The sequence below is a fragment of the Nothobranchius furzeri genome, chromosome 5 (genome assembly GCF_043380555.1).
Source record: "Nothobranchius furzeri strain GRZ-AD chromosome 5, NfurGRZ-RIMD1, whole genome shotgun sequence".
NCBI classification, from domain to species: domain Eukaryota; kingdom Metazoa; phylum Chordata; class Actinopteri; order Cyprinodontiformes; family Nothobranchiidae; genus Nothobranchius; species Nothobranchius furzeri.
In genome coordinates this window covers 76577986-76602261 of record NC_091745.1, presented here as the reverse complement: position 1 = coordinate 76602261, position 24276 = coordinate 76577986, and the positions used below count along the sequence as shown (strand labels likewise).

The 24276-nt window shown below is 42.4% G+C and overlaps 3 protein-coding genes across 3 annotated transcripts; 1 reads left to right on the top strand and 2 right to left on the bottom strand.

Annotated features, from left to right (window-relative positions):
- Window positions 1–223: 223 nt before the first annotated feature.
- Window positions 224–12763, bottom strand: cnot3a (CCR4-NOT transcription complex, subunit 3a). Its single transcript, XM_015950604.3, has 18 exons — window positions 12628–12763; window positions 11963–12033; window positions 11763–11830; window positions 11600–11674; window positions 11410–11499; window positions 10874–11002; window positions 10695–10790; window positions 10389–10608; window positions 10168–10298; window positions 9958–10014; window positions 8829–9750; window positions 8648–8750; window positions 8433–8574; window positions 7460–7568; window positions 7110–7305; window positions 831–963; window positions 626–751; window positions 224–551 (listed from the first exon to the last, which is right to left on the bottom strand). The coding sequence occupies exons 2-18, from the start codon at window positions 11985–11987 to the stop codon at window positions 453–455; spliced, it is 2721 nt and encodes a 906-aa protein (XP_015806090.3). The 5' UTR covers window positions 11988–12033; window positions 12628–12763; the 3' UTR covers window positions 224–452.
- A 381-nt stretch (window positions 12764–13144) lies between these two features.
- tfpt (TCF3 (E2A) fusion partner) lies at window positions 13145–21579 on the bottom strand. The gene is made up of 7 exons (XM_015950601.3): window positions 21381–21579; window positions 21127–21228; window positions 14308–14430; window positions 14027–14097; window positions 13880–13949; window positions 13608–13745; window positions 13145–13505 (listed from the first exon to the last, which is right to left on the bottom strand). The coding sequence occupies exons 2-7, from the start codon at window positions 21226–21228 to the stop codon at window positions 13431–13433; spliced, it is 579 nt and encodes a 192-aa protein (XP_015806087.1). The 5' UTR covers window positions 21381–21579; the 3' UTR covers window positions 13145–13430.
- On the top strand, window positions 21565–22690 carry ndufa3 (NADH:ubiquinone oxidoreductase subunit A3). Its single transcript, XM_015950602.3, has 4 exons — window positions 21565–21649; window positions 21892–21966; window positions 22185–22262; window positions 22501–22690. Exons 1-4 carry the CDS (start codon window positions 21643–21645, stop codon window positions 22590–22592), a joined length of 252 nt encoding a protein of 83 aa, XP_015806088.3. The 5' UTR covers window positions 21565–21642; the 3' UTR covers window positions 22593–22690.
- Window positions 22691–24276: the final 1586 nt, after the last annotated feature.

The window sequence follows — 24276 nt, the reverse complement described above, 5'->3', positions numbered from 1 at the left end:
ACCTTAACGGTCAGATTCAAGGTTGTTTTGTGTCAAGTCGAAGACTTCCAGGCTCGTGTTGGGTAGGTGGAACAGAATCGTGTGGAAACGGAAAAGAGAGGAGAAGGGGAGGAAAAAAAACAAAAACCATGCATGGGGTAGGCTTTCCTAATGCCACATACCGAGTGTGCACACAGACAGGCACAAACGCAGATCCCCAACGAGAGCCTTCCCAGCTCGTGCAGCGCGGCGTGTTTGATCAGACCCACGGGGCGTTGTCAACAAGCAAAGCACTACACGAGGAGCTAGGCGCTTCACGCCGAGACGCAGCCTATACAGACGCCAGTCTCCGCTTCAGGAGAGGATTTCTACTACACATCACAATCTCTATCCACAGTTTTGGAGTTCAGTCTCGGAATGTCAACAGCAGCACGGTTCGTCTGTCCCTCCGTCCTTTTCGCGTCCTCTCTGCGTCACTGCAAGTCTCTGTCTTCGAGGTACCTGTACTCGAAGGTGAACCCCTCCTTCTTCCTCTGGCCCCATTTCTCATAGTCAAAGTAAATGTAAGTGCCCTGGAGAAGGAGAGGAACGTTAGTAAACTCAAACCGCAGATCGGGAAACCCGGAGATGGCGGAAATCGCTGCACCTGTTCAAACTCGTCAGTGATCGTCTTGGGCTCCTCGTGCCTCTGAAACCACATCATATACTTGGTGTGAAACCTCCACGATTGTTTCTTCAGCGCCTTGGCAGACAGATACTGAGCCTTGGTGCCCTGAGACAGGAGAAACAAAGATCGTAATCTCGGAAAACGCTAATCGGGGGCTTATCCGTCTAACGAGGTGGCTCCTTACCTCCAGGTAGTAGAAGATAAAGAACAGAGTTTCTGTGGACAGCCTCTGGTAGAACTCTATGGTGTCAGAGTGGTGTGGTGGTACCTGATGCTGGTAGGGCAATGTGGGACATGGATTCCTCATCAGGTATTGCCTTTGAGAAAAAAAAAGTGAGATAAAATCAAATAAAGCACCTCAGACGCTCAAATCCAAATTCTACTTCGATAAATCCCAATAACGTAACGTCCAACAGAAACAGCCTAATCATGGACGAAAAGATTTAAAACTAAATCGCCATCGTCATGACAACACACGCATATCTTCACAGTTGCTACTTTGTGGGTCTGAAGCTGAAAGGTTTATGAACCACTGGAATAAAGAAGAATATACTAAATGTGTGTTTATGGCACCAAACTAAGAAGTTCACAAAGAGCCGACTGATGAGACCTTCAGGTATTAGATCCCAGTGGTTACCACGGCTCAGACAGACAGGAGGTCAAAAGTGACCAAAAATAAAAACAACGGTGCTTCCTATGTAGACACACACACACACACACACACACACAGTAAGTATTATGGACAGTTGTGAAGCATTGCAAGTGGTGCTCGCTGCAGAACCACAAAGGCGGAGCTGCACCAGAAGGTGGAGCTGCACCAGAGTCAGCCCCGCCCATTCCAGAATCAGCCCCGCCCATCCTATCGGAGTCAGTCCAATTCCTTCCAGTTGTCAGACTTTATAGCATTCTGGAACTAAAGAGGGTGTTATAGCTAAAAAATGCAAGATTGAGGAGGGAGTTGAGAAGTTAATTGAACAGTTTTTGTAAAGGTTCCATATAATTAAAAATCTAACTTTTGGAACTTTTAATCATGTTATATTGTCATTTCCTCATAAGAAACACGCCAAAGCCATTTTTGGCCTCATTCATGCATTTTCTTCCCATCTCAGCTTCAATTTGGTCTCCTCCCCCAAAGCGGGTCTGGTCTTGGTTCTCAAATCTGGATATTCTGTGAATTTTCTGACAAATTATTTCTGAAATGACTTCTACTGAGACACCGCCAGAAAAATCATACATCCCATCTACAAAGACACACCAAATAACATAATAAAATGTAACGCCACCTAATTTTTATCAGATGCGGTGGTGTAGTGGTGATGGTGTCAGGTTAACATGCAGTTTTGCGCAGGTTCGCCTCCCAGCAGTGGAAATATCCTATAATCTCTTTTCCTCATTTCTAGCTACACTTGCCAGTACTATGTTTACAACAATTTATTGGTATGCCGTTTAACATATAATGACTAATGTGTTTTTTTTTATTTATTCATTCGTTTATTTAGCCAGTGTGAGTCCATCTGTGAGCAGAGTTTCAACTAAAATGCTGTTTAGGAACGACCAAATTCAAAGAACTTGTAGAGACATAAATATTTTGCTGAAAATGAACATTACAACTAAAATATGAACAAATTAATTGTTTCAGCTGGCTGAATAGATTGTTGCCGACCCCACCGAGAATCGAACCAGCATCAGCTGAGGGGAAAGCAAAACGTAAGTCAGACGATCTTGCCACTGGACTACCAGAGCCCACAGGGAGGGGTGATATGCTGTTGGACAGGACATTTGTTAGAGCGGCTGTGGGCACATATTCGCTACGAGAAACCTTTTTATTTCGGGATATATTCAGACTTTGTCATGTAGCAAGTTATATTTATCTTGTTTAATTGGAGCACAGAACATAGCATTAACGACTGTAAACTAGTAACAGCCGTAATTCATGTGGGTCAGGTCAGTTTGCGATAAAGTTGAAAACAAAAACGGAAGTCAGTGGGCTAGGCTGAGTTTGCGTGAATGGGCGGGGTTGACTCTGGTGCAGCTCCACCTTATGGTGCAGCTCCGCCTTTGTAGTTCTGCAGCGAGCACCCTCTCAAGCATTGTGGGAGTAATAATTAGGGATGTAAGAAAATATCAATATGGCAATATATCGTTATATTTCTTACTGTATATATTATATCGGTATTCAAAAGCCACGTATCAAATGTTTTGAAAGAATTTACATGCAAACATTTGTGTATTTTCATTTCTTTTGGTGTAATTCAAACGCCGACCGCTAGTTGGCAGCAGTGTGCAGTGGGTTTTGTTTCCACCATTGAAATGTAAATCCCTCTACTATGGTCCAGATACCTCACGTTAAACATGTTACGCATCAGTTTGGACTGTTTATTGAATTTTCCTACAATAAATTCAGTCTAAATAAATTGTTAATAACGTCTGGCTGAATATATCGCAATAAATCGTGGTATTTTGTATTGTCCGACACGTATCGTATCGCCATAATTTCACATCCCTAGTGATAACATATAAAAGTATCAGCTGTTCTGCTACGTCGGTAGTTTAGGGAGCATCCAGTTCAGAGGTATAAAAAAAAAACAGCTAAACGTGGAGCTTTGCATCCCAGCAGCTATGCAGCAACATCAGGGTATGTGCAGGGATCTCCAAGTCAAATCTGAGACCTTTTAAGAATGAACAACTATCATATATTCTTTTAAATACTGCATTGCTTCGTTTTCCACTTCATTAATCGGCCGGATGCGTTGCATCCGGGTCAGCCAGGCTGTAGCAACGGTACGGAAAGTCATGTGATGCGTAAACACAAGCAAACAGCTGGCACAGAAGAACAAAAGAACATTTTAGTTATTACCATACTGGTGTGAAAAAGGTGCCGACTAAAATGTCCGCTGGACAGGAGTGAATCTTTATTATTATGCAGCAGGTTGAAGAAGTTCCCCACGTTTCTTTTGTATACAGAAAATGTTTCCACTGTGTAGTCGTCAGAATTTGGGTATTGGCTCAACGAGTTGAGTTGGTGATTCTTGTTCCTTTATTTTTATTTTCCTTTCTGCAATGATTGGACTGAATAAACGAATTTTTAAAAAAAATCAACGTTAATTAATTGACTTAAATAATTCAGATCTCAGTTATCTTTTTTACCATAACGGAGCCGCCCAAACAACACCAAACATGAAAAATCTGGAAATATTCCAAATGCCCGTTCATCCTTAAGAGCTTCTCGTGTGTTCATGAGCGCCGCTGCTCTGATGAGTTGGTTGTGCGAGCGCTAGGGAAGTGAATCTTAGAGCAACTCACGATTTGATTCGGTTCCGATTCTCGGGGGTGCCGATTCGATTCAGAATCGATTCTTGATTCTCAATTTAAATCGATTCACAATCAGTATTAACAAAGAGTGTCAGCTCCAGGATGAACTACTTTGTTGTACAAGTTATTTAAAGCTATGAGACGTTTTTATTTGACTTTAAACTGGCCATGCTCCAAAAACGCTAATTTACAATGTAAAATAAAGTGATTCTAAAACTGTAAACAGAAACAATCTTTTGACCAAAAGGCAACGTTTATTTTTGCTTACCTTGTAAAATATAACAAATCTGTAGTTACCTAACAGTAGCTTTGAAAGTAATACGGTCAAATACTTTATGTGTAGAAACAAGTTACATGAGTAATCCTGAGTACTCATTTATCAGTTTAGAAAATAAATATGAGAATATCTCAAATTTCTGAGTATGGAAAAAATGACATTCAAGCGCCCTCTTAGCAGATTCAAACATAAATCATCTCAATTTATGGGACCACAAAAGTAATCGGAGTACTGACTCTCCTAACAAAGATCAAAAAAGTGCATGTCAAACCTGTAACGTGCCAAATATTTGAGTTCTTGGAATCGATTCTGAATCTTTATAAGAATCCCGATTCAGACTTGAATCGATCTTTTTCAGCACCTCTAGTGAGCACTACGCCGTTTTTGCTGCTCTACGTTAATGAACCACTGTTAAAGAGCAAAATGCCGTTCTGCTTGCGCTTTAGCACAAACGTTACAATAAATGATCTCATCTCGTGTTCCTCCTTAAATCTTCTGGTGCCACTAAACTGGGAGGTCTTTTGAAAGGCTGCAGCATGCTGGTGCTAATTTCTTACCAGAAAATAAATATTAATGTTGCTAATATTATGTTTTAACGGGGCTAAAAATACTGTGTGTATTTATGTTAAACTCTAAAAACACAACGAGCCTGGGGAAACATCTGCCAAGGCTGAAACCTGCTAGAGTCCTTGAGAGGAAACCGAGGTATTTAGTAGTGACCATGGACGTAATTTTCACTTTAGAAGTGGGGGGGACACGGGGGGGGGGGTCTTTACAGTATGCTCTAATGGGAAACAGTTTTCAACACAAACGGCTGTTTTCCGCTTTGTCTTAGAGCTCAACCAGTGTCAATTTAATATAGCGTAATATTGTTTTTGGATGGTAAAAAGTGCAGGGGTCAAAACTTGATTTTGGAAAAAGTGGGGGGGACATGTCCCCCCTGTCCCCCCCCCCCAAATTACGTCCATGGTAGTGACGTTGTTTGATATGATGAACGTTAAGCTCTGAGCGCTGCGAGATGTTGCAGCAGCAGTAGTCACACGCGCTGTGTGGCCGAACTCCTGCAGCGTGTTTTTGCTAAACCGTCTCTGTGACTGTGATTGGTCAAATGGTGACTTGTGACTCACTATAACAAAGATGGCCTCCCCTTTTCCTGGTTCTTATAAAGAGCGACAGACTCCCCCCCCAAAAAAGACCCAACCCTCCTCAAAATAAAAACTCTTCCATTCACGCAAACTTTATATTTGGCTTCAAAAACAACCGTTTTTGCCAAAAAGCGACAAGTTTACAAGTTTGAGGCAAACATATTTTATATTCACTTCAACACTAACTACATTTAAGGCTTTACTAAATCGATTTAAGACTTTATAACCCTTCCACTGTCTTTAAGGGTGACCACGGACCATTGAGCAGGATTGATGGGGACGGAAGTGATGGAACAAGTTTGTCCCGTGTTAAAAAGTCTCTGAAATACGTTAAAACTACATAAAGAAAATAGTAAATACACCATCTTGGACAGGACACATGACTATTATGGTGAAAGAATTTCACAGAAAAATGCTACGCTATACTTTACAACACCCCCCAGGTGACGGAGAAGTCTGAAGGGAAAAAAATCTTCATCAGTGTGTCTGCAGGGCTCCCCACTCAAGCTGACGGAGAAGTATAAATCAGGCTTTAGGCTGCTATAAGCTTAGAAGCTCTGATATCTGGGAGGAGCTCAGAGTAGAGCTGCTGTTCCTCTTGCACACAAGAGGTGGTTTTACGCTCAAATGCTGGTGGTGGTCAGAGGGGCCGGTGTTTGGCTGCCTCGCCTGTCAGTGCACCCCAGGGCAGCTGTAGCTACACTGTGGCTCATCATCACCAGCGCGTGAATAGGTGGATGACTGATTCAGTTGTGAAGCACCTTGGGGGGGTTGTAGAACCATAAGAAGGCACTATACAAACACAAGCGATTAACTTTTAACCCTCCCACTGTCCTAATGGGTGTGACCCCGCGAGGAAAGTTGAGCAGCGTTGATGGTTTATCCCTAGAGGTCCACGTGGCAGGGGTGAGGTGGTGCTCACTCCTCACCCCTGCCACATGAACCCAAGGGATAAACCATCAACGTTGCTCAACTTTCCTCGCGAGGTCACCCATTAGGACAGTGGGAGGGTTAAAGGTCCTAATTAAGAACCTTTAAGCCTTTTAAGGACCCCGCAGACACCCTGACATGCACGCAACACTTTAAATCAGGAGTAAACCAGTCAACACTAGAAAGACAGCGGGTCTTGACATAAACTCAACTCTCAACTCAACTTTATTTATAAATCGTGCCTTACAGGCAAAAAGATGCCACCAAGGCGCTACACTGATCAAGTTAAAACATAAAACATTAAGTCCAGAAAATAAAAACATTGGATCACAAGATACAGATAAAAAATACAGTGAGTACACAGATTGCTGTAAGTAAAACAATAAAAACTAGTTAGAAAGGTTAAAAGTGATCATAAAAGTAGGTTTTTAGCCTTGCCTTAAAAACCGCAACAGAGGTGGAGGCCCTTATGCTGAGAGGAAGCTCGTTCCAAAGCTTAGGACCTGCCTGGTACCGAGAGGAGCATGAGGTTCTCCGAGCGGAGTGACCATGCAGGGGTGTGCGGTTGAAGCAGTGACACGAAGTAAGGAGGGGTCAAACCATTTAACGTTTTAAAAACCAGTAAGAGTATTTTAAAACGAATCCTTACATCAACGGGCAGCCAATGAAGCGCAGCCAGGACAGGAGTGATGTGGTCATGCCTGCACCTGCCCTCTAAAAATCTGGCAGCAGCATTCTGCACCATTTGCAACGTTGGCATCCGTGACCACGAAGGCCACCGAAGCTGCGGCGTACTCACCTGATCCGCTCAGAGTCGGAGGGGTGTGGCATGTGTGTCCACGCAGCTTCTTGCATCGCCTGCTGGTAGAGCTGGTCTTTGGGGAGAGGAGTTGGGCCCAGTGGACAGACCCCGAGTGATGGAGGGATGCTGACCTCCGACGAGGGCTGAGGGGCGGTGGGTGTGCCCGGTGCTGCTGATGAACCAGAGAAGATATCTATGGGACAAAAAAAAAAAAAAGCATAACAGTCACAAAAAAGCCATGACATCACCTCAGCGGGCACAACAGACCGCTAATCAGTTCCTTTGTTGATAAAACCAAATACAGCCAAGGACAGGAGGCAGGGTTTAAGGTGATAATTGATGCTGACCGTTTAGGCCTCTGTCGGTCACATGGAGGTTGGGAATCTCTCCATCGTGACTCGATCCGAGCGCTGCCCTCTGAGCTATCGCCTTCAGAGAACTGAGACCTTTGGGAGGCTGAGGAGGAAACAGGATGAGGATAACATGTTTAGATAACTGAAAAAAATACCTGTAAGACCGATTCTAATCATCACCGAGGAGAAAATAAAAATACATGAAGACATTAAAATAAAGAACTTCCAGTCATTTAGACCCACGTTCCACCTAATATCAGAGTTCATCTCTGGTGTCTGCGCCCAAATCAAACATCCATCACAGCAGCACGTCATCTCTTCAGTAACTCTTTTACTAACAAGGGGCTAAATACTCCAAATCAGCTCATTTGACTAAATGTTTGCTTGCTGGGTAATCCCAAAGTCTTTGAGATTATAATTTATGCTGCATTCTTTGAGTTTGTAGTGAAGACATCAAGATGATTCTCCATGTGCTGTTATAGTAGCTCTGGTTGTCTAAGTGTGGCTAGCAACACACGTTTAGGATTTGTCAACCTGAACATGTGAACATAAGTACCTGACACATGCTTAACGAATAACCAACTAAAAAAACTGTTTTTTTTTAAAAATCAGCCAAATTGTTCACAGAAGACAACAAATCTGTGTTCATCCCAGCCCTGCTGTGCACTCTCTTGGCTCGTTGGGACACTTAAATGGACCCGAGCCATCGTTAACAAAATCTGAGTCACCTGTGATCATCCTGCTGAGACAAGACCGCGGAGAAGAAGTCAGCTTCTCAGGAGAATAATTAAGAAATGAGCAGAATCAGCGACAGACTGATTACTGGCTAAAGGACAAGAAGAAACGCTACAACTCCAAAGTGTCACGGCAGATGTCCCATTAATGCATAATTAGTAGACAAAGCTTCTTATTCACAGTCCGGAGCGGTTCTGGCTAATCACACGTGTTCAAGAGTAAAGAGGCTCACCTCGAGGGGCTCGGACTGCTGCGTGTACGGGTGGGGGCCGTTAAGAAGACTCCCTCCGCCAGGTGTACTGTCTGAGAACGAGGGGGAGGGAGAGCTGGGGGGCAGGGTGATGGAGCTGATTAAACTGGGACCATTGTCCATCCTGCAAAATGCAGATAAAGAGTTGAGGCCCAGCAATAAAACCAGACAGACACACAGATTCAGGAAGAACTTACGGCTGGCTGTTTGAGCTGAGGGACGAGGGCTGGCTGTTTTGTGACTGGCTGGGTGTGCTCAGAGCTGATTCTGTGGAGCTCTCTGCCACTACGGCGCTGTAACCTGAGAGCAGGCGAGGCACGAGTTAGAGGAAGCCTTTACGGAACGAGCCTACATAAATAAAAAAAGACGTCGACTTACTTGTGCTTCCGTTTTGTTTCAGTCCACTCGGTGGTCTAGCGGGAGCAGCACTCCCTCCCACTGACCCCACCACACCGACGCTTCCTCCATTCCCGGCCATCCTGCCAGCTACTCCTGCTGTAGAGCTGACAGAAGTGGGTGGCACCTGAGAGGTAGCAGGGGTCACGCCCTGTCCTGGGACCAGATTCAAAATACTCCCACTCAGAGAGTTGTGGGCTGGGCTGGAGCCTAGCAAAGAAAGCCCCGACGCCGCTCCGTTGGTGGTGACTCCGCTGGAGCCGGAGGTGGACGTGGAAGTGCTGCTCTCGGGTAAAATACTGGACTGAGTAGTGCTGCTCAGCCCCAAACCTCCAGATGCCGCTGCGTGAGCATAAAGGACAGACGTGGACCCTGAAATGAGGCCTGCCATTGTGTTTAAAGGAGTAGCGTGGCCAGTCAAACCTAAACTTGGCATTTGGTTGGCACTGCTGGTCCCGGTGAGGCCACCTTTTCGTAAATCCAGCCCCAGACCCAAACTAGATATGGAGGTAGGCCCAGGTGTGGGCTGAGTCTGAGAGTGGGGAGCTGACGAGCTGGGCGTGCTGGATGCGGTTAGAGATGGGGCGGTGGATGTTGGGAGGAGAGGGTTGCTGGGCGGGCTGGGGGTGTTGTTTGAAGGAACAGAGGGTTTAGTCTGAGGTGGCTGCTGCTGCGATTGGTTTGATTGCTGAGGTTGTTGCTGCTGTTGTGCAGATTGATGCTGATGCTGCTGTACTGCGCTGCTGAAACTTCCTATGAGAGTGCTGCTCATGGGAACCGCGGGAACGCCTCCGACTACGCTCGCCATGGATATGAGGGAAGAGGACGAGGAGGACCCAGAGGTGGTGGAAGATGAGAAAGACGACTGAAGGGATGGGGTGCCGTTCTTCACGGGTGACTGAAACTGAGAAAAAAAAAAAAATCTTAATCAAATCTGTCCAAAAAAACAAAAACAACAAAGTTAGCAGAAAAATGTGTGTGTGTGCAGAAAGAAGCTAGCTAAATCAGAAATCTGCACCCACAGAGAACTTTTACTTCCATTTCAGTGTCTGAGAAGTTAAATCTCCAGGACAACGGGTGAAGAGTGCTGACACAGCACAGAGCCTCTCACCTGACTAACTTCACTGTCCGTCGACCGTCCCCTTTTCTTATCGTCCTCTGAGTTCTCCTACAGGGGGAGACACCTTGATATGAAAACCTGCTTCTCAAATGTTGATTCAGCAAAGTATCCGTAGGAATATAAAACACCGAGCCCAGAGGAGAGCTCAACTGAACACACCGAGTATCTTTCTTTTTTTATCACAGATAAATGAGAACTTACAGCAGTGCAAGTGGCTGGAGATGGAGGGATCGGTGAAGACGACGTGGTAGAGGTGGGAGTGCTGCTAGAGTGGAGATACAAGTCGTCTTCCACATTTCCCTGACCTGACGGAGAAGTTGCGACTAATGCGGCTGCAAAGGGAAAACGGGAAATAACCGCCGATTATGTTGGGGGCGAGAAAAAAGCAAAAGACCAAAGTGACACATAGGAAAAAGTCTCACGTATGTCTTCCAGGTCCAAGTCGTCATACAGAAACTCGTTCTCTTCAAAGTCCGGGTCTTGGGAGGAATCGATGTAATACTCCACATCATCCTTGATCTTTTGAATGGCATCCACCGGCACAGAGTCGTTGTCCAGCATTCGTAGGATGGTCTCCAACATGCGAATGTGGAATCTGTGCCTCTCAATCAGCCGCTTGAGCTCGTCAATACGATCTTGTTTCTGCATCAGAAAAACAAGTTTACCGAAACGTTTACTAGACCGTCAGCAGCGATGAATGACTGCTAGTGAAGAGCAGGAAGACTTGCCTCTTTGTCGCCCTTCTTCTTTCGCGTCTGGACAGAAAGAGATTCCACTTCACTCTCAAACTGATCCACCTGCATGTTGAGTGTGTCTATTGTATTCTGAGGATGGAGAGAAAAGCAGTGGTGAGTATTTGAACACCTTTCTGGCTAAGCTAGAAAGTAGATAACAGTGGTGCTTTTACTGTTAGCCACTGGCCCGTCTCTTCCTTTTCTCTCTGAGCTGGATCCACCTTCTGAGCAAGCCCCAAGCCTTCTTTAGAGTACGCTTTTGTTTTTGTTTCACGTTCCACCACTTTGAACCGTTCCATTTGCTAAAAGAAACACTAATCATATTAGTCTCTGTACTGGCTTTTAAACCAAACTCCTTTTAATTTCTTCAGACGATACTTTTTTCTTAAGGGGAAACAATCCTCTAATAGACTAAAAGGTGCTGCAAACACTAAGGAAACCAATTAATACAAAATAAGTTGCACTGATAATAAAGACCATGCAGGCGGTTCCGTGTTTCTGTCCCAATCTATTCTTCTGCATTCCTGTTAACAGAGATAATTACAGCTGCGACAGAAAAGCTTGTTAACAGAAGCAGATCGGTGATTCTTCCAGGTGAGTTTTTACACGTTTTGTAAGCTGCATAGTTGTCAAGCATTTCGGGATGAACTGCTTTATGAAAACATGCAACAACAGAATCATTTAGATGGTAAAGTCTAAAAAGCCATACCGTCTCTATAAGTTTGCGATTCTCAACTAGCTGCCTTTTGTCTTTGATCTCGTTGGAGGCCACCCATGTTTTTATCTGATCTCTCAATCGCTAAGGGGGAAAGTGAATGTTAAAACATGCAGCTCATTTTTGCAACACCAATACTTTCGATTTTATTAAATAAAATGTGTCTTTGGAGAACTGGTCTCACCTGTAGTTTTTTAATCTCTTTCTTGAGGTCAGCCTCATATTTTTCCTTCTGGTTTGCATTGGCAGCATTATGGAGCTTAAAAGTGGAAATGCAAGAGAACAAATGTAGATTTGACTGCTTTGGTTAGAAAATCCCACAAATGCTTGCTGTGAAAAGTTCTTACCTTTTGCCAAATATCTTCAAATTGTTCTACGCCCTCAGCTACTTTTTTCAAACATCTGTCGATTTCACCTGCAGGGGTAAAAGATGAGGTCAACATGGCACTGGTCATAAGGCAGCCATCCAAAAGTACCTCACAAGTTTGGGTGGAATTTCAGGGCTCAGTTCTTCCTGCCAAGCCGGATAAAGTCTGATCAAATTTACCTTGAAGTTTTCTCTTGTCAGCCATGGCTCTGACTACGACAATGTCCACATTCCGTCTGTCAAAAAGTCAGCTGTGCAAACAAAACAAGCATGTATGAATTCATTGTTCAAACTAAACAAAAATCCCACCAACAGCAGCAGCCGTACATCGGTTTGCTGCGAGTGAAACTGACGTTAACTCCATCCTGCCGGACAGTTGACATTAGCTTAAGAAACACAGCCGCTGCACAATTAAAGCACGTTGATCAAAAACGTGTGTATGTCAGCCTCCTCACCCTTCTATTACATCAACTTATACTATACAAAATAATACATATATGACTGATATGGATGGCAGCTAAAATTAGCCAGCTTGCGAGCTAAAGCTAGCCAGTTGCTCGTTCACTTCGCTCGGTTACAAACTGGTCCTTCCTATAGCAAGCGTCCAGAATCACATTATTTCGTGTATTTCATATTCATGCATCATTACTCTTGGGTATATCATAGTCGTTATAAGATATATTTGCGTTATGGAATATCAAAATAAACCAGAATCCGTTATAATCTTCGATGTGCGAGCTAATATAGCTAAATGGCTAACTAGCCGCTTAGCTAGCCAAATTAAAGAAAAAGGGAAAACTGGGTCAAACCGACCATCTACATTTATACTTGTGTACGACATTTACCTAGGGTATGGGAATGCGTTTTTCTTATTTCAAATAAAGCCAAAACTTATTCCAGAAAGTCTTCTTTACTTCCAAAATGTGTTTTCTTTTCGATAGGCTCGCTCACTGTAATGTAGCTGAAGATGGACGGTAGCTTAAATCCCACCTCCGCATTTGGGCCCCGCCCCAAATCTGTTTTAAGATAGGTGATTGGACGAAAATCACGCCCGTCATCTTGGAATAAAAGCAACTATTGGCTCCGCAGTCGGATGAATTATGATCGACACAAAGCAGCCTAGAACATATATTTTCATTTTTAAATCTTCCAGGTTTCTATTAATTTCTCAGGTGGACTTTACCTCAGTCACATAAGCTGTCGTCTGCTGCTGGGATCAATAAAACTATTAATTTATTGATTCCATGTGACAACTCAACATTCAGGCAGAACCTTATTTAAACTTTTGCCTGACTTTAAAACATGTCAATAACCTTGTTGCATAGAAAAGTGAAACAGAAAAAAAAACAGCCAAAACATGAATTACTTGTTTAAGGTTTATTTTGCAGTTGTTTCAGAATTTAAAATACAAAATACTAATAAACTGAAAACATCATATATCGTTTAAAATAACGCCTCTGCCTTCTCCCTGAGATTTCTTCGTATTTTTGATGACTTGACAATATTTTTTTTCCATTTAGTTTTCTCTCCTAGTGTAATATCTACACAGCCATGAGCTTTAATAACTAAAACTACACAATATACAAATTAAATGCACATAATTAAAGTACATTAATAGTATTCATCCTCTCCTTTTCCAAGGATCAGATCAGTGAGACAGAGATGTTGGACTCGGCATTTCTCCAAACGGTGTCTCTGGTAACACAGAAACTTCAGGTTCAATCTGAAAAAGTTCAATGAAACATTATTAGAAAGAAACAACTTTTCATTGTTAGATAAATTTAAACACTTCCTGGTTCAGTCCCGTAACCCATCGTCCACTAACCTGCTGGTCTCTGTCCTTTTCTTGCCGAGGAATCCTGTGCCTCTTCTTCTTCGGGCCTGCTGCAGACGAGCCGGACACACCGTTGAGTCTTTCATCCTCAACCCCTGCAGAAGGATCTAAGTGGACTCCAGCCTCATCCTGAAACAATGAAGGTTAAAAGTATAAGCCAGAATATTTATAATAAAACGAACCAAATCTGCACAAACTCCTATTTAAAAACAAATGACTGTGCACATAACAGGCCAATAGATAAATGTAGGTCTAATCTTTACCTCGAGCAGTACCGTGAGCTGAGAGTTTCTGTAATCATCTCCATGAGCATCTAAAGTTTTCATCAAAAACCTGTAAACATCAGTAGTTTTCAGATGAGTAATCAAGTAGTTCTCAGGCGATATAAAAAATGACGTGAAATTTAATACCGCCTTTCTTTCTTCAAACGTCGTGTAATTCTTTGCACTTGGTGAAGGCGAGCCAGGATTTTCTGGTTTACCTAAACGCACAACGTGAATTAAAAGATGCAAATCATTTCTGATTCACTCATTTATCATTAAATGAAAATATTCATATTTTTATCTGGGACTGTGGACATGAAAATAACACATTACTTAAACTCAAGCACTTCAGTGTCAGATTCTTCCTGTTTCACAGGAAACACATTCAGGAAGTGACCCACATTCGGAGGACCAACGTTAACAGTCACCTGTTCGATTTCTTTACATCTCCTGCTCAGAGCCAGATATTTTCTTTTGTCTAGAGCTCTTCTCTCTTCGTCGTCTTCCGCTGTGTTCTCTAGCAGCTCGTTACCTCCTGGACCCAGCTCCACCTGAGGAGAAAAATGTGTGAAAAAGTCAGAATTATTGCTGTTCGGCTTCCCGTGGGTTTACAGATGAACACATGAGACAAGCGTCCCGCCGGGGTCTTCCTCCCCAGACTGATTCACCAGAGGCAGAACAGAGCCTGAGATTTCCATGTTTAACTTTTGTTATTGCTTTTATTCTACGTGGTAAATGGCCTTTATTTGATATAGCAGCTTCTAAAGTTCTATAAACCCCCCAAGGCTCTTTACAACACAACCAGTCATTCACCCATTCACACACTGGTGGGGATGAGCTACGATGTAGCCACAGCTACGACCCAGCTCTCACCCTGGATTCTCATGTCAGTTCTCTTGTTCGCTCTTCCTTCTTCCATCTCAGGAACGTTGCTAAGCTGAGTCCCATTCTGTCCCGCTCTGAACTTGAGACAGTTCTCCACACCTTCATCTCCTCACGCTTAGACTACTGTAACTCTCTTTTCACGTGTCTGAGCAGAACCTCCCTGAACCGTCTACAGGTGGTTCAGAACGCCTGTGCTCGGCTTCTGACCAAGTCCTCCAAACACACCCACATCACCCCGCTTCTCCTCCAGCTTCACTGGCTGCCAGTCAACTTCAGGGTTCATTTCTAGATCCTGGTTCTGGTCTATAGGGCCTTACATGGACAAGCACCATCATACATTGGTGATCTTCTTAGTCCCTACACCCCCAGCAGGTCCCTGAGGTCCAGTGACCAAAGCCTACTGGTTGTGCAGCACCAGGCTAAAGGTCAAAGGAGACAGATCATTTGCTGCTGTGGCCCCCAGACTCTGGACCTCTCTCCCCCTGAGCCTGAGATCAGTGGACTCAGTGGTCTCCTTTAAAAAGCAGCTGAAGACTCACTTGTTCAAGCTGGTTTTGTATGACCTTCTTCACCTTTCTCTCTTTATTCCGCTCTCCCACCTATTCCACCTTCCTCAGGATCCACTGATTTCCCTCTTTCCTGTTCACTCTCTCTTTCTTAACATTTTTTAATCACAATTGTCTATTTTTGCTCATTTAAAATATATTTTTAAACATTTTCAAATTGCTTTTTTTTCTATTTTTATAATTTTTGTTTTTGTGAAGCGCCTCGTGATTTTTATCTTGAGAGGCGCTATCGAAATGATGTTTTCTTCTTCTTCTTCTTCAGCTGCCCTGGGGTGCACAGACAGAGGCGAGGCTGCCCAGCACTGGTGCCACCGGTCCCTCCGACCACCACCAGCAGGCAACGTGGGTTAAGTGTCTTGCCCAAGGACACAAGGACAGCGACAGACTGCGCGGAGCTCAAACCTGCAACCTTCCAATTACGGGGCGAGCACTTAACTCCTGTGCCACCGCCGCCCACATAAACCTCTAAGCCCCCCAAGGCTCTCTACAACAGACTCAGTCATTCACACACTGGTTGTGATGAGCTACATTGTAGCCACAGCTGCCCTGGCGTGCGCTGACAGAAGTGAGGTAGCCACATACAGGCGCCACCAGCAGGCAAGGAGGGCGAAGCGTCTTGCCCAAGGACACGACGACTGCGACAGACTGAGCGGGGCTTGAACCAGCAACCCTCCGGTTACAGGGCAGGCCCCTAACAGCAAATACAAACTGTAAAAACAACAATAACTGCAGAAAAACAAACACAAAACTAGAAATCAACTTGAAATTTCAACCATCAATCAAATAACTAATTTCAACATCCCGACGCGTGTGAGGAAAACTTGTGCCAGCTTGTGTTGCTGCTAATCCTGAACATGCCAGAGGAGAGAGAGCCCACCTGTTTGAAGACACCCACCACCAAAACTAAAAAAAGCAGGCGAGATTAGTCTAATGACCCCGCGGGGTCGACCCCCATGAAGAAACAACATCCCAGCCAGCCTGGAACATTGCTGCATTTAGAACTAAAACATCTACAGTTTGTGAAGACCCTCCTGCACCAGGATGCAGGCCTTCACTCGAGAACTCACTATAATCTCACACTACAAATAATTATGAGCAAAAAAACACCAACAAATTAAAATAACAGGAATTACTGCCAGACGTCGTGTACTGCTACTGTGACAGGTGGGCATGGCATTCAACACCCGTCCTCATATTAACTGAAGAAGCTAAAGATCTACTGAAGAATGCTCCTGTTGCTCAGACAGCTGGGTATGGAGGCGTTAAGAGGTCCTAAACCTCACCCCAACCTCTGTGAAACACACAATCCTGTAATCTCAACAGAAAGGTGTTCTTGTCAAATTTAGTCTTTTGGAGATCTCTTATAATACATGACGGTTGAGAGGTAAAAATAAATAACTCGTTTTTCTTTTCAGCCTTTATAGGATGCAGTCTGACTTCAGGTATTGTTTGGGCTTTAGGAAGCAGGCTCAGTTGCTTAATCGTCCTTACAGAGGCTGAAATCCCACAAACGGCAACAGCATTCAAGTAAACATGCAACAGTGATTAAGAAAAAAGACATTTTAAAACGTTTTCTGCAAATAGCAAAAACACAAAGACAGCCTTTTACCACTGGAGTCGGCTCACTATTTAAGATGCTGCCTAAGGACAACTGATAAGAGCATCTTAACTACGACCTAGTAAGGGATATTTATGACTATAAACTCACTGGCCACTTTATTGGGTACACCTTGCTAGTACTGGGTTGGACCCCCTGTTGCCTTCAGAACTGCCTTAATCCTTCCTGGCATGGATTAAAGAGCAAGTCACCCCCAAATCAACTATTTTTTTCTGATAAACTATATAAATGCGTGTCTAATCGTGCTGCAGACACGTGTAGTCAATAGTTTTGCACTTTAGTGCATTTAAATTAAAATTTAAATTTTCTGCCTGAAACTGTCAGTGTTGTGCCGCTGTCAGGTAAAAACTCTGCACTGCATTTGAATTTAAATCTGCCACCGCTGTTGGCTAAGAGGTATGCTATGATGTAAACTGGTACATTATGATGTCACAATGTCATGAGTGTGTGTATTTGTTAGCGGCTCCACCCTCTCGGTCTGCTAGGCAACAGCATTTGTTGCATTTTTCAAACATGAAGTGGGAGTGAAGTACGCTTCTTGTAAGGGGTGACTTGCTCTTTAAACAACGTATTAGAAACATTCTTCAGAGATTTTGGTCTATATTGACATTATAGCGTCACGCAGCAGCTGCAGATGTGTCGGCTGTGCATCCACGATGTCTCTAACTTCTTCATTTAACAAACACTTTGTTCCCATATCTATAGTCACCTACAATTAACCTCTAAAGAAACCCAAATATCGGTTTACCAAACTCTAATATCCCTTCGAACTTACTGAAGATCAAGTCACCCCTTACAAGAAACTTACTCCACTCCCACTTGTTAAAAAATGCAACAAAGGCTGTTGCTTAGCAGACTGAGAGGATGGAGCCGCTAGCAAATACACACAACCAGGCTCACAACAGCACTGTGACATCATAATGTACCAGCTAACGTCACTGTGTACCTCTTAGCCAATAGCGATGGCAGATTTAAATTCAAACGTAGTTCAGAGTTTTTACCTGACGACGGCGCAACACTGACAGTTTAGGAAGAATATTTAAATTTGAACTAAGATGCACTAAAGTGCCAAATTATTGACTACACGTGTCTGCAGCATGATTCAGATTCAGATTTCAGATTTATTGGCCAAGTAAAATTACATTTACAAGGAATTTGTCTTCGGTAGATGTTCGCTCTCTAAAACAGACAACAACCACAATAAATGAGAATAAAAATACCTAAAAACACATAAGAACATGTATACCCACACACATGTTCATTTACACACACACCTATATACATATATACATACCCACACACACACACACACGCACGCACGCACGCACACACACACACACACACACATATCCATAAGCATACTGAATAAGAATAAAAAAGTATAACAAAAGGATGGTAAAAGAATCTACAGATTCAGGAGAGAAATGGCTGAAGGAAAGAAACTGTTCTTGTGTCTGGTAGTTTTTGTGTACAGCGATCTATCGCGTCTGCCAGATGGGAGGAGATGGAAGAGAGTAGATGCAGGATGTGTGGCATCTTGGACAATATTCACTGCCTTTTTCCTGGTCCTGCTGATGTACAGTTCCTGGACAGAGGGCAGTTGGGCACCAATGATTTTTCCTGCTGTTTTAATAATACGCTGTAGTCTGCATTTGTCCATTTTTGTGGCTGACCCAAACCAGACAGTGATGGATGAGCAAAGTATGGATTCGACTGCAGCAGTGTAGAAGATGATCAGCAGCTCTTGTGGTAGGCCGTACTTCCTTAGTTGCCGTAAGAAATATATCCTCTGCTGAGCCTTTTTGACGATGGCGTTGATGTTCATTTCCCACTTCAGATCCCTGGAAATGATAGTTCCCAAGAACTTGAATGAGTCCACCATTGACACTGGGCTATTGGATATTGTGAGGGGGGGCAGCACTGTGGGAAGCTTCCTAAAATCCACGACCATTAGACTCATTTATTAGACTAGACAAATTAGACTCATTTATATAGTTTATCAGCAAAAAAAGTTGATTTGGGGGTGACTTGCTCTTTAATGCACTTTTGAAATGAATTTGAATTTGAAAATTTTAAATACCGTTTTGTCACTCAAGGGTAAAGAGACATAAAGGGGATCTATTGTGCAAAACTCGTCTTTTGCATCCTTTTGTGCTTCCATGTGGGTCTCTACTGTCTCTATAAACACTCCAAACTTAAAAAAGAAAAAAATCCATCCATCTGTTTGGTTTTAGGAATCATGTGCCTAAAACATGCGGTTTCAAAAAGGCCCATTTTGTGATGTCACAATAGATCCGCTTCTCACATGCAAGAGGGAGCTGCTGCCGCTGGAAGAGCAACGGATATACTTCGAGCCTCTCTCAGAAATCAGAGCTTCTCAGCCTATAGCAGCCTGAGCGAGTGATGAGTGGGCCAGAGCCCTGAAACGGCTCAATCTGCAGGGTACTGAAACGGTGAAGAATAAAACTTCTGAAAACTCTTTATGTGGGAGGGGTTTAGATCAAAGAACTTAATACACATGTGTATTATGGACCGTAGAACTATTATAGCTTAAAGTTGTTATGGCAAATCTGCAAACACGATAGGTTTTGGATGCAGACATGGTCACAAAACGCTCACCCCTTCCCTCAGGTATCTTCCCTGAGATGCTTCTGCTGGAAAAGAAAACCCACAATGCAGAAGGAAAAGATATAGTGCTAAACACAAGTCGCCATTTACTGCATCAAAATTTCTTGTTGTCTGTGACTTCAAATGGTGTTTTTCTTTGAGACTCTGGCAGTTTGTCCTAAAGTTGAGGTGGTAGCAGCCGGCCATCTCTGATTTTAATGAGCAGAGAACTTCTCTTACTAGTGATGTTCTGTTGCTAAATACGTGAGTGTGTGATGAGTAGAGGACCCAGGGACGTGTGGCGGTTTGGTGAGACCAACAACCAGATGGTCCACACTGCCAGTGATGGTAAAGCTACTCTGTAGCCACAATTTCCAAGCACAGGCGCCACCAGTCCCTCCGACCGTCACCAGCAGGTTAAGTGTCTTGCCCAAGGACACAACAGCAGTATTTTCTGGGATCAAACCTGCAACCTTCAGATAACTGGACCACTCGCTCTACGTCCTGAACTGCTGTTGCCCCAAAGGCAGGAGCTGGAATCGATCCCACAGTCCTCCAATCAATTCAATTCAAAAATACTTTATTAATCTCAGAGGGAAATTGATTGCTGTAGCAGCTCAGAGTAATAATAATAATAATCAAGTCATCAAAGAGTTGTTGTCTATTGGCAGGAAGGATCTCCAGTAGCGGTCGGTGTTGCAGCCAAACTGAAGAAGCCTCTGACTGAAGACACTCTTCGTTGTCGGACAGTCTTGTGAAGAGAACGCTCAGGGTTGTCCATCATGTTCTTGATTCTTTGGAGAATCCTTCTTTGCATTATCTCCTCCAGCGGTTCAGAAACTGCCGAAACTCTGGCTGAGTCCCTGAAAGGGCTTGGAGTTCCTCCATCTTGTTGGCCAGTGATCTCACATTGCCCATTAGGATCGATGGAAGAGATGATTAGAATTTCCTCTTTCTCTGTCTCCGTTTTGCTCCCGCTCTGCATCCACGCTTCTTGCGTTTTAGCTCATTTGGGATTTGTGGCTTCAGTTGAGGTATTATTTCAGCCTTTCCTATGTTAATCAGCTGTTCCCGATTGTAAAACAGACTGTTGCCATGGTTACGCATCATAAAAAAATGCTCAAAAAGTGAAAAAAGTTAAAAAATAGCAGTAAAAATCCTCCAAGCTTCACAGCACCAGAAGCAGAAAAGTAAAGTGTCCAAAAAATACAGTTTTTCTTGAGAAAGTAGAAGAAAAAATGCTCAAGAAAAGGCAAAACGTCCATATAGTCAACAGCTACTCCAACATGCAGCCGCCCAGAGCAGCGCAATTCCGGAAGATCAAGAGGCAACCCACTCGACCACCTCCTAAGCTTCTGCTTTTAGACAAATGCCAAAGAACCACTTTCTTAAAATTTTCTCGTTTTTTTAATCTCCACAATATATCTATAGCTATACTATATTTTAAAATGTTAAGAGGCATGGAAAAAGTGTTCTAAGCTCATTTGTTTTCCAAATTTGCCATTGCAGCTTTAAGTAAAAACAATACTGTGTCCAAATTAAGTCGAGCTGTTTGTTAAAATGAGTCTCACCTCTCCAGGTCCTAGCTCAACACCACCAGCCTCCAGCTCTGCCTCCAAAATGTGTCCACCAAAAAGAGGAGGAAGAGCCAAGCCAGAAAAATCTTCCATCATCTGAAGAGAAACAAACCTTTACAACCATCTCGTGTTACTTGTATTAACATAAGCACTTGGACTTGCGCTACCAAACTGAGAACATGTTTATGTTACATAAGACTGGGAGAGTAAGTCTAATTTATCCCACTAACGCTGCATCACATACTCACACTCTTGTTCAGTCCAATTCGCACTGCTGAGCTTTAGCGGGAAAACAAGCCCCGAACCAATTTTATTTGAACTCCAGAACTTTGTTGTTTCTTAATTTAGTTAGAAACATAAACAAACAATAAACATTATTTAATCTACACACAAATAAGAGCTAGTAGTCTTCCTCACTTCATCTTTTGTTTACGTGCGACGGTCGCTGAAATTATACGTCATTGCCACATTCCCCATGAGCACTTGCAAGCTAAAACTACACTAGACAATATGGCGGGTACGTGTGTATTTTGTCACTTTTAAACCTGATATAAGCAAAAACAGCTTCGCCATGACCCCTAGCAGCATAGCGAAAAGCTTTAAATGTTAGAAATGGCACATGTTTTTTACAGGAATCACTATTACGCATCTATGTAACGTGACCTTGAATGTATCGCTAACGTTAGCTAACACACTGTTTTTGCTAGCTACATATCTTTTGTGGTAGTTTTTCTCTTTTAACAGTTGGTTTTCTTACAGCAATTGGAGCTTTCCTGAAAAACGCTTGGAATAAGGAGCCTGTCATTTTGGTTTCTTGCGGATTAGGTCTTGTAGGTACGTAAACCGACACCTACACGTACCGCTAACGCTAGCAGTAGAAAACATCACAAGGCTAAATAATATCGTTTTTGTGCAACTTTCTTTAGTTTATCTAGTGAAATCTTTGCAAGTTCATTTGCTTCATAATAAAACAATTTTAAAAAGTAACATCTTAATTGTTCTGATTCTAATTTGTGCATTTTCTATTTTGCATGTGTGCTTTGTTTCTTTAGGCCTCGTCCTTCCATTTATAAGCCCATACACAAAATATTCAAAGATGTTGAACTCTTCTGTGCCGTACTGCTACCCAGGTAAACACTGATGTCATTTCTCATTTCTAGGGTGTCAAACCCAGGTCCCCACTTCAACACTCATGGTCCAGGGGCCTTCATTATCTTTTCAGCCAGTCCTCAAGTCTGGCAGAAGTTTGTCATTTATGTATCGATTCAAATTAAGTGTGGAGCAGAGAAACCTCTAAAACATGCAAGAAAGTTTCCCTGGAGTCTGACTAATAACTAAATATCCATAATCTTTATTTTCTCATTGCAGTTCCTGTCCGGGATGACGGGAACATGCCTGACGTTCCTGCCCATCCGTGTGAGCCTAAAGGACCGAGCTTGGAATGGCTTAAAAACTTTTAAAAGTGATTTTCCAAATCAATATTTGAGTTGCACCTTCGTTCATATCTGTCTGCAGAGTTCTCTTGATTGTCTCAAAATAAATATTCTATTCAATTCTATGTTTTGTGCCACACTGATTTATTCTGCACTTTGGATTAACAGGACTACATTATAATATTCGTCTGCATTTAAAAATGTCCAGCAGCTTCAATTACTTAATAAGTATACTTTGATATGGATTTTTTTTGTCTTCTTGAACGAATTTGCGTCCATTAATCAAAAATTCTCAAGCTAAATGTCACTAAATGTTATTGAACTTATGAAATATGTGGTGAGACCTGTTTCAAATCTAAAAATATTCAGCTTTGTTTGATTCTGACCATAAGATACTAAACTAGTAGCACAAATGGTGAATATTTAATATGGTGCTTGTGGGTTAAAGATGAAGAAAAATCTTTTATACATATTGCATCTTGGCAGTGATGTTTTTAAATTATTGTATTATTTTCTTGGCTGTTGGGTCTAGAAGCAGCTTTACTGGCTAAACTACAGTCTTCACACGTACATCCGTCTCTAATGATAAATACAAGTAATTTGAAGTAAAACTAATCAAAAATAACAACTAATTAGAAAGTTGGCTGCAGTAGTCAGGTTGTGATGAAACTTACATATTTCTGTGAGAAAACAGAAGGCTTAGTGTGACAACATAATCAGCTTATCACTGGTGACAAAGACGTCTTTGTTTTTAGCCAGCATGATGGAGAAAGAGAGAACAGCATGTAAAACTTATTTGTAGTTCAAATGTAGGATTATTGAACAATAAATGCGTATTTATAGAATGCATTTAGGCAGAAATCTCACTAACAAAAAACTGATTTAAATTTTATTTCACAACTTGTCAATATTTAGGATTTCATTGTTCTTCAGCAGGATTCATCATAGTAACAACTTTATATTAATATGACTGTTTTCACAGTGAAACACATTGTGAACAAAACAAAACTATAATGTTCATCTAATTCGTCAATATTTCACTCCAGTGGGACACTTTGATCTTGCGCTGACTCAGTTTGGTGCAGATTCCCAATCAGTTCTGTTAAGATGTTGCATGCAGTTACACTCAGATCTGTGTCATCAGCCGATTTGTTTTGGATCAGTGTTTTTTTTCTTTACATACATTTAAATGTGCACAAGAGAAACAAGGTCATTTATAATAGGATCAGCTTGTATTTCATCCAAACTTTGGATTTTATGACCCAGAATCACAGGTCCTTTCATTATTTAAATGAATCATTTTTACACAAATGCATTTTAGTGGCTCTTAATTTAAAAAAATCACATTAGTAACACAAATACCAGTTTGTTGCATTTTTGCACTCATTTCACCAACAGTTTTGCAGCATCAGAGGTTTTTCTGCAGCATCTCAAAGACAAAATGTTTAACCAAAGTGAAATATTCAAAATAAGTCCAATTTCTTAACAATTCTTTGCAGATTTACAAGCATTTATTCCCACTAATGATGGCAGCCTATACATAGTAACACAATATGAGCCATTAGTTACTTCCTACTGTTTTTGTTGTGACTTGACTCTTCACAACGCTGAAGAATCATGCCAGCTGAACAGTTTGCATATGAAACTTTGCTTTGTTCACTTTGATACTTCACTTTTCCAGACATTCAGAGCCATGTCATCCTATTTTAGA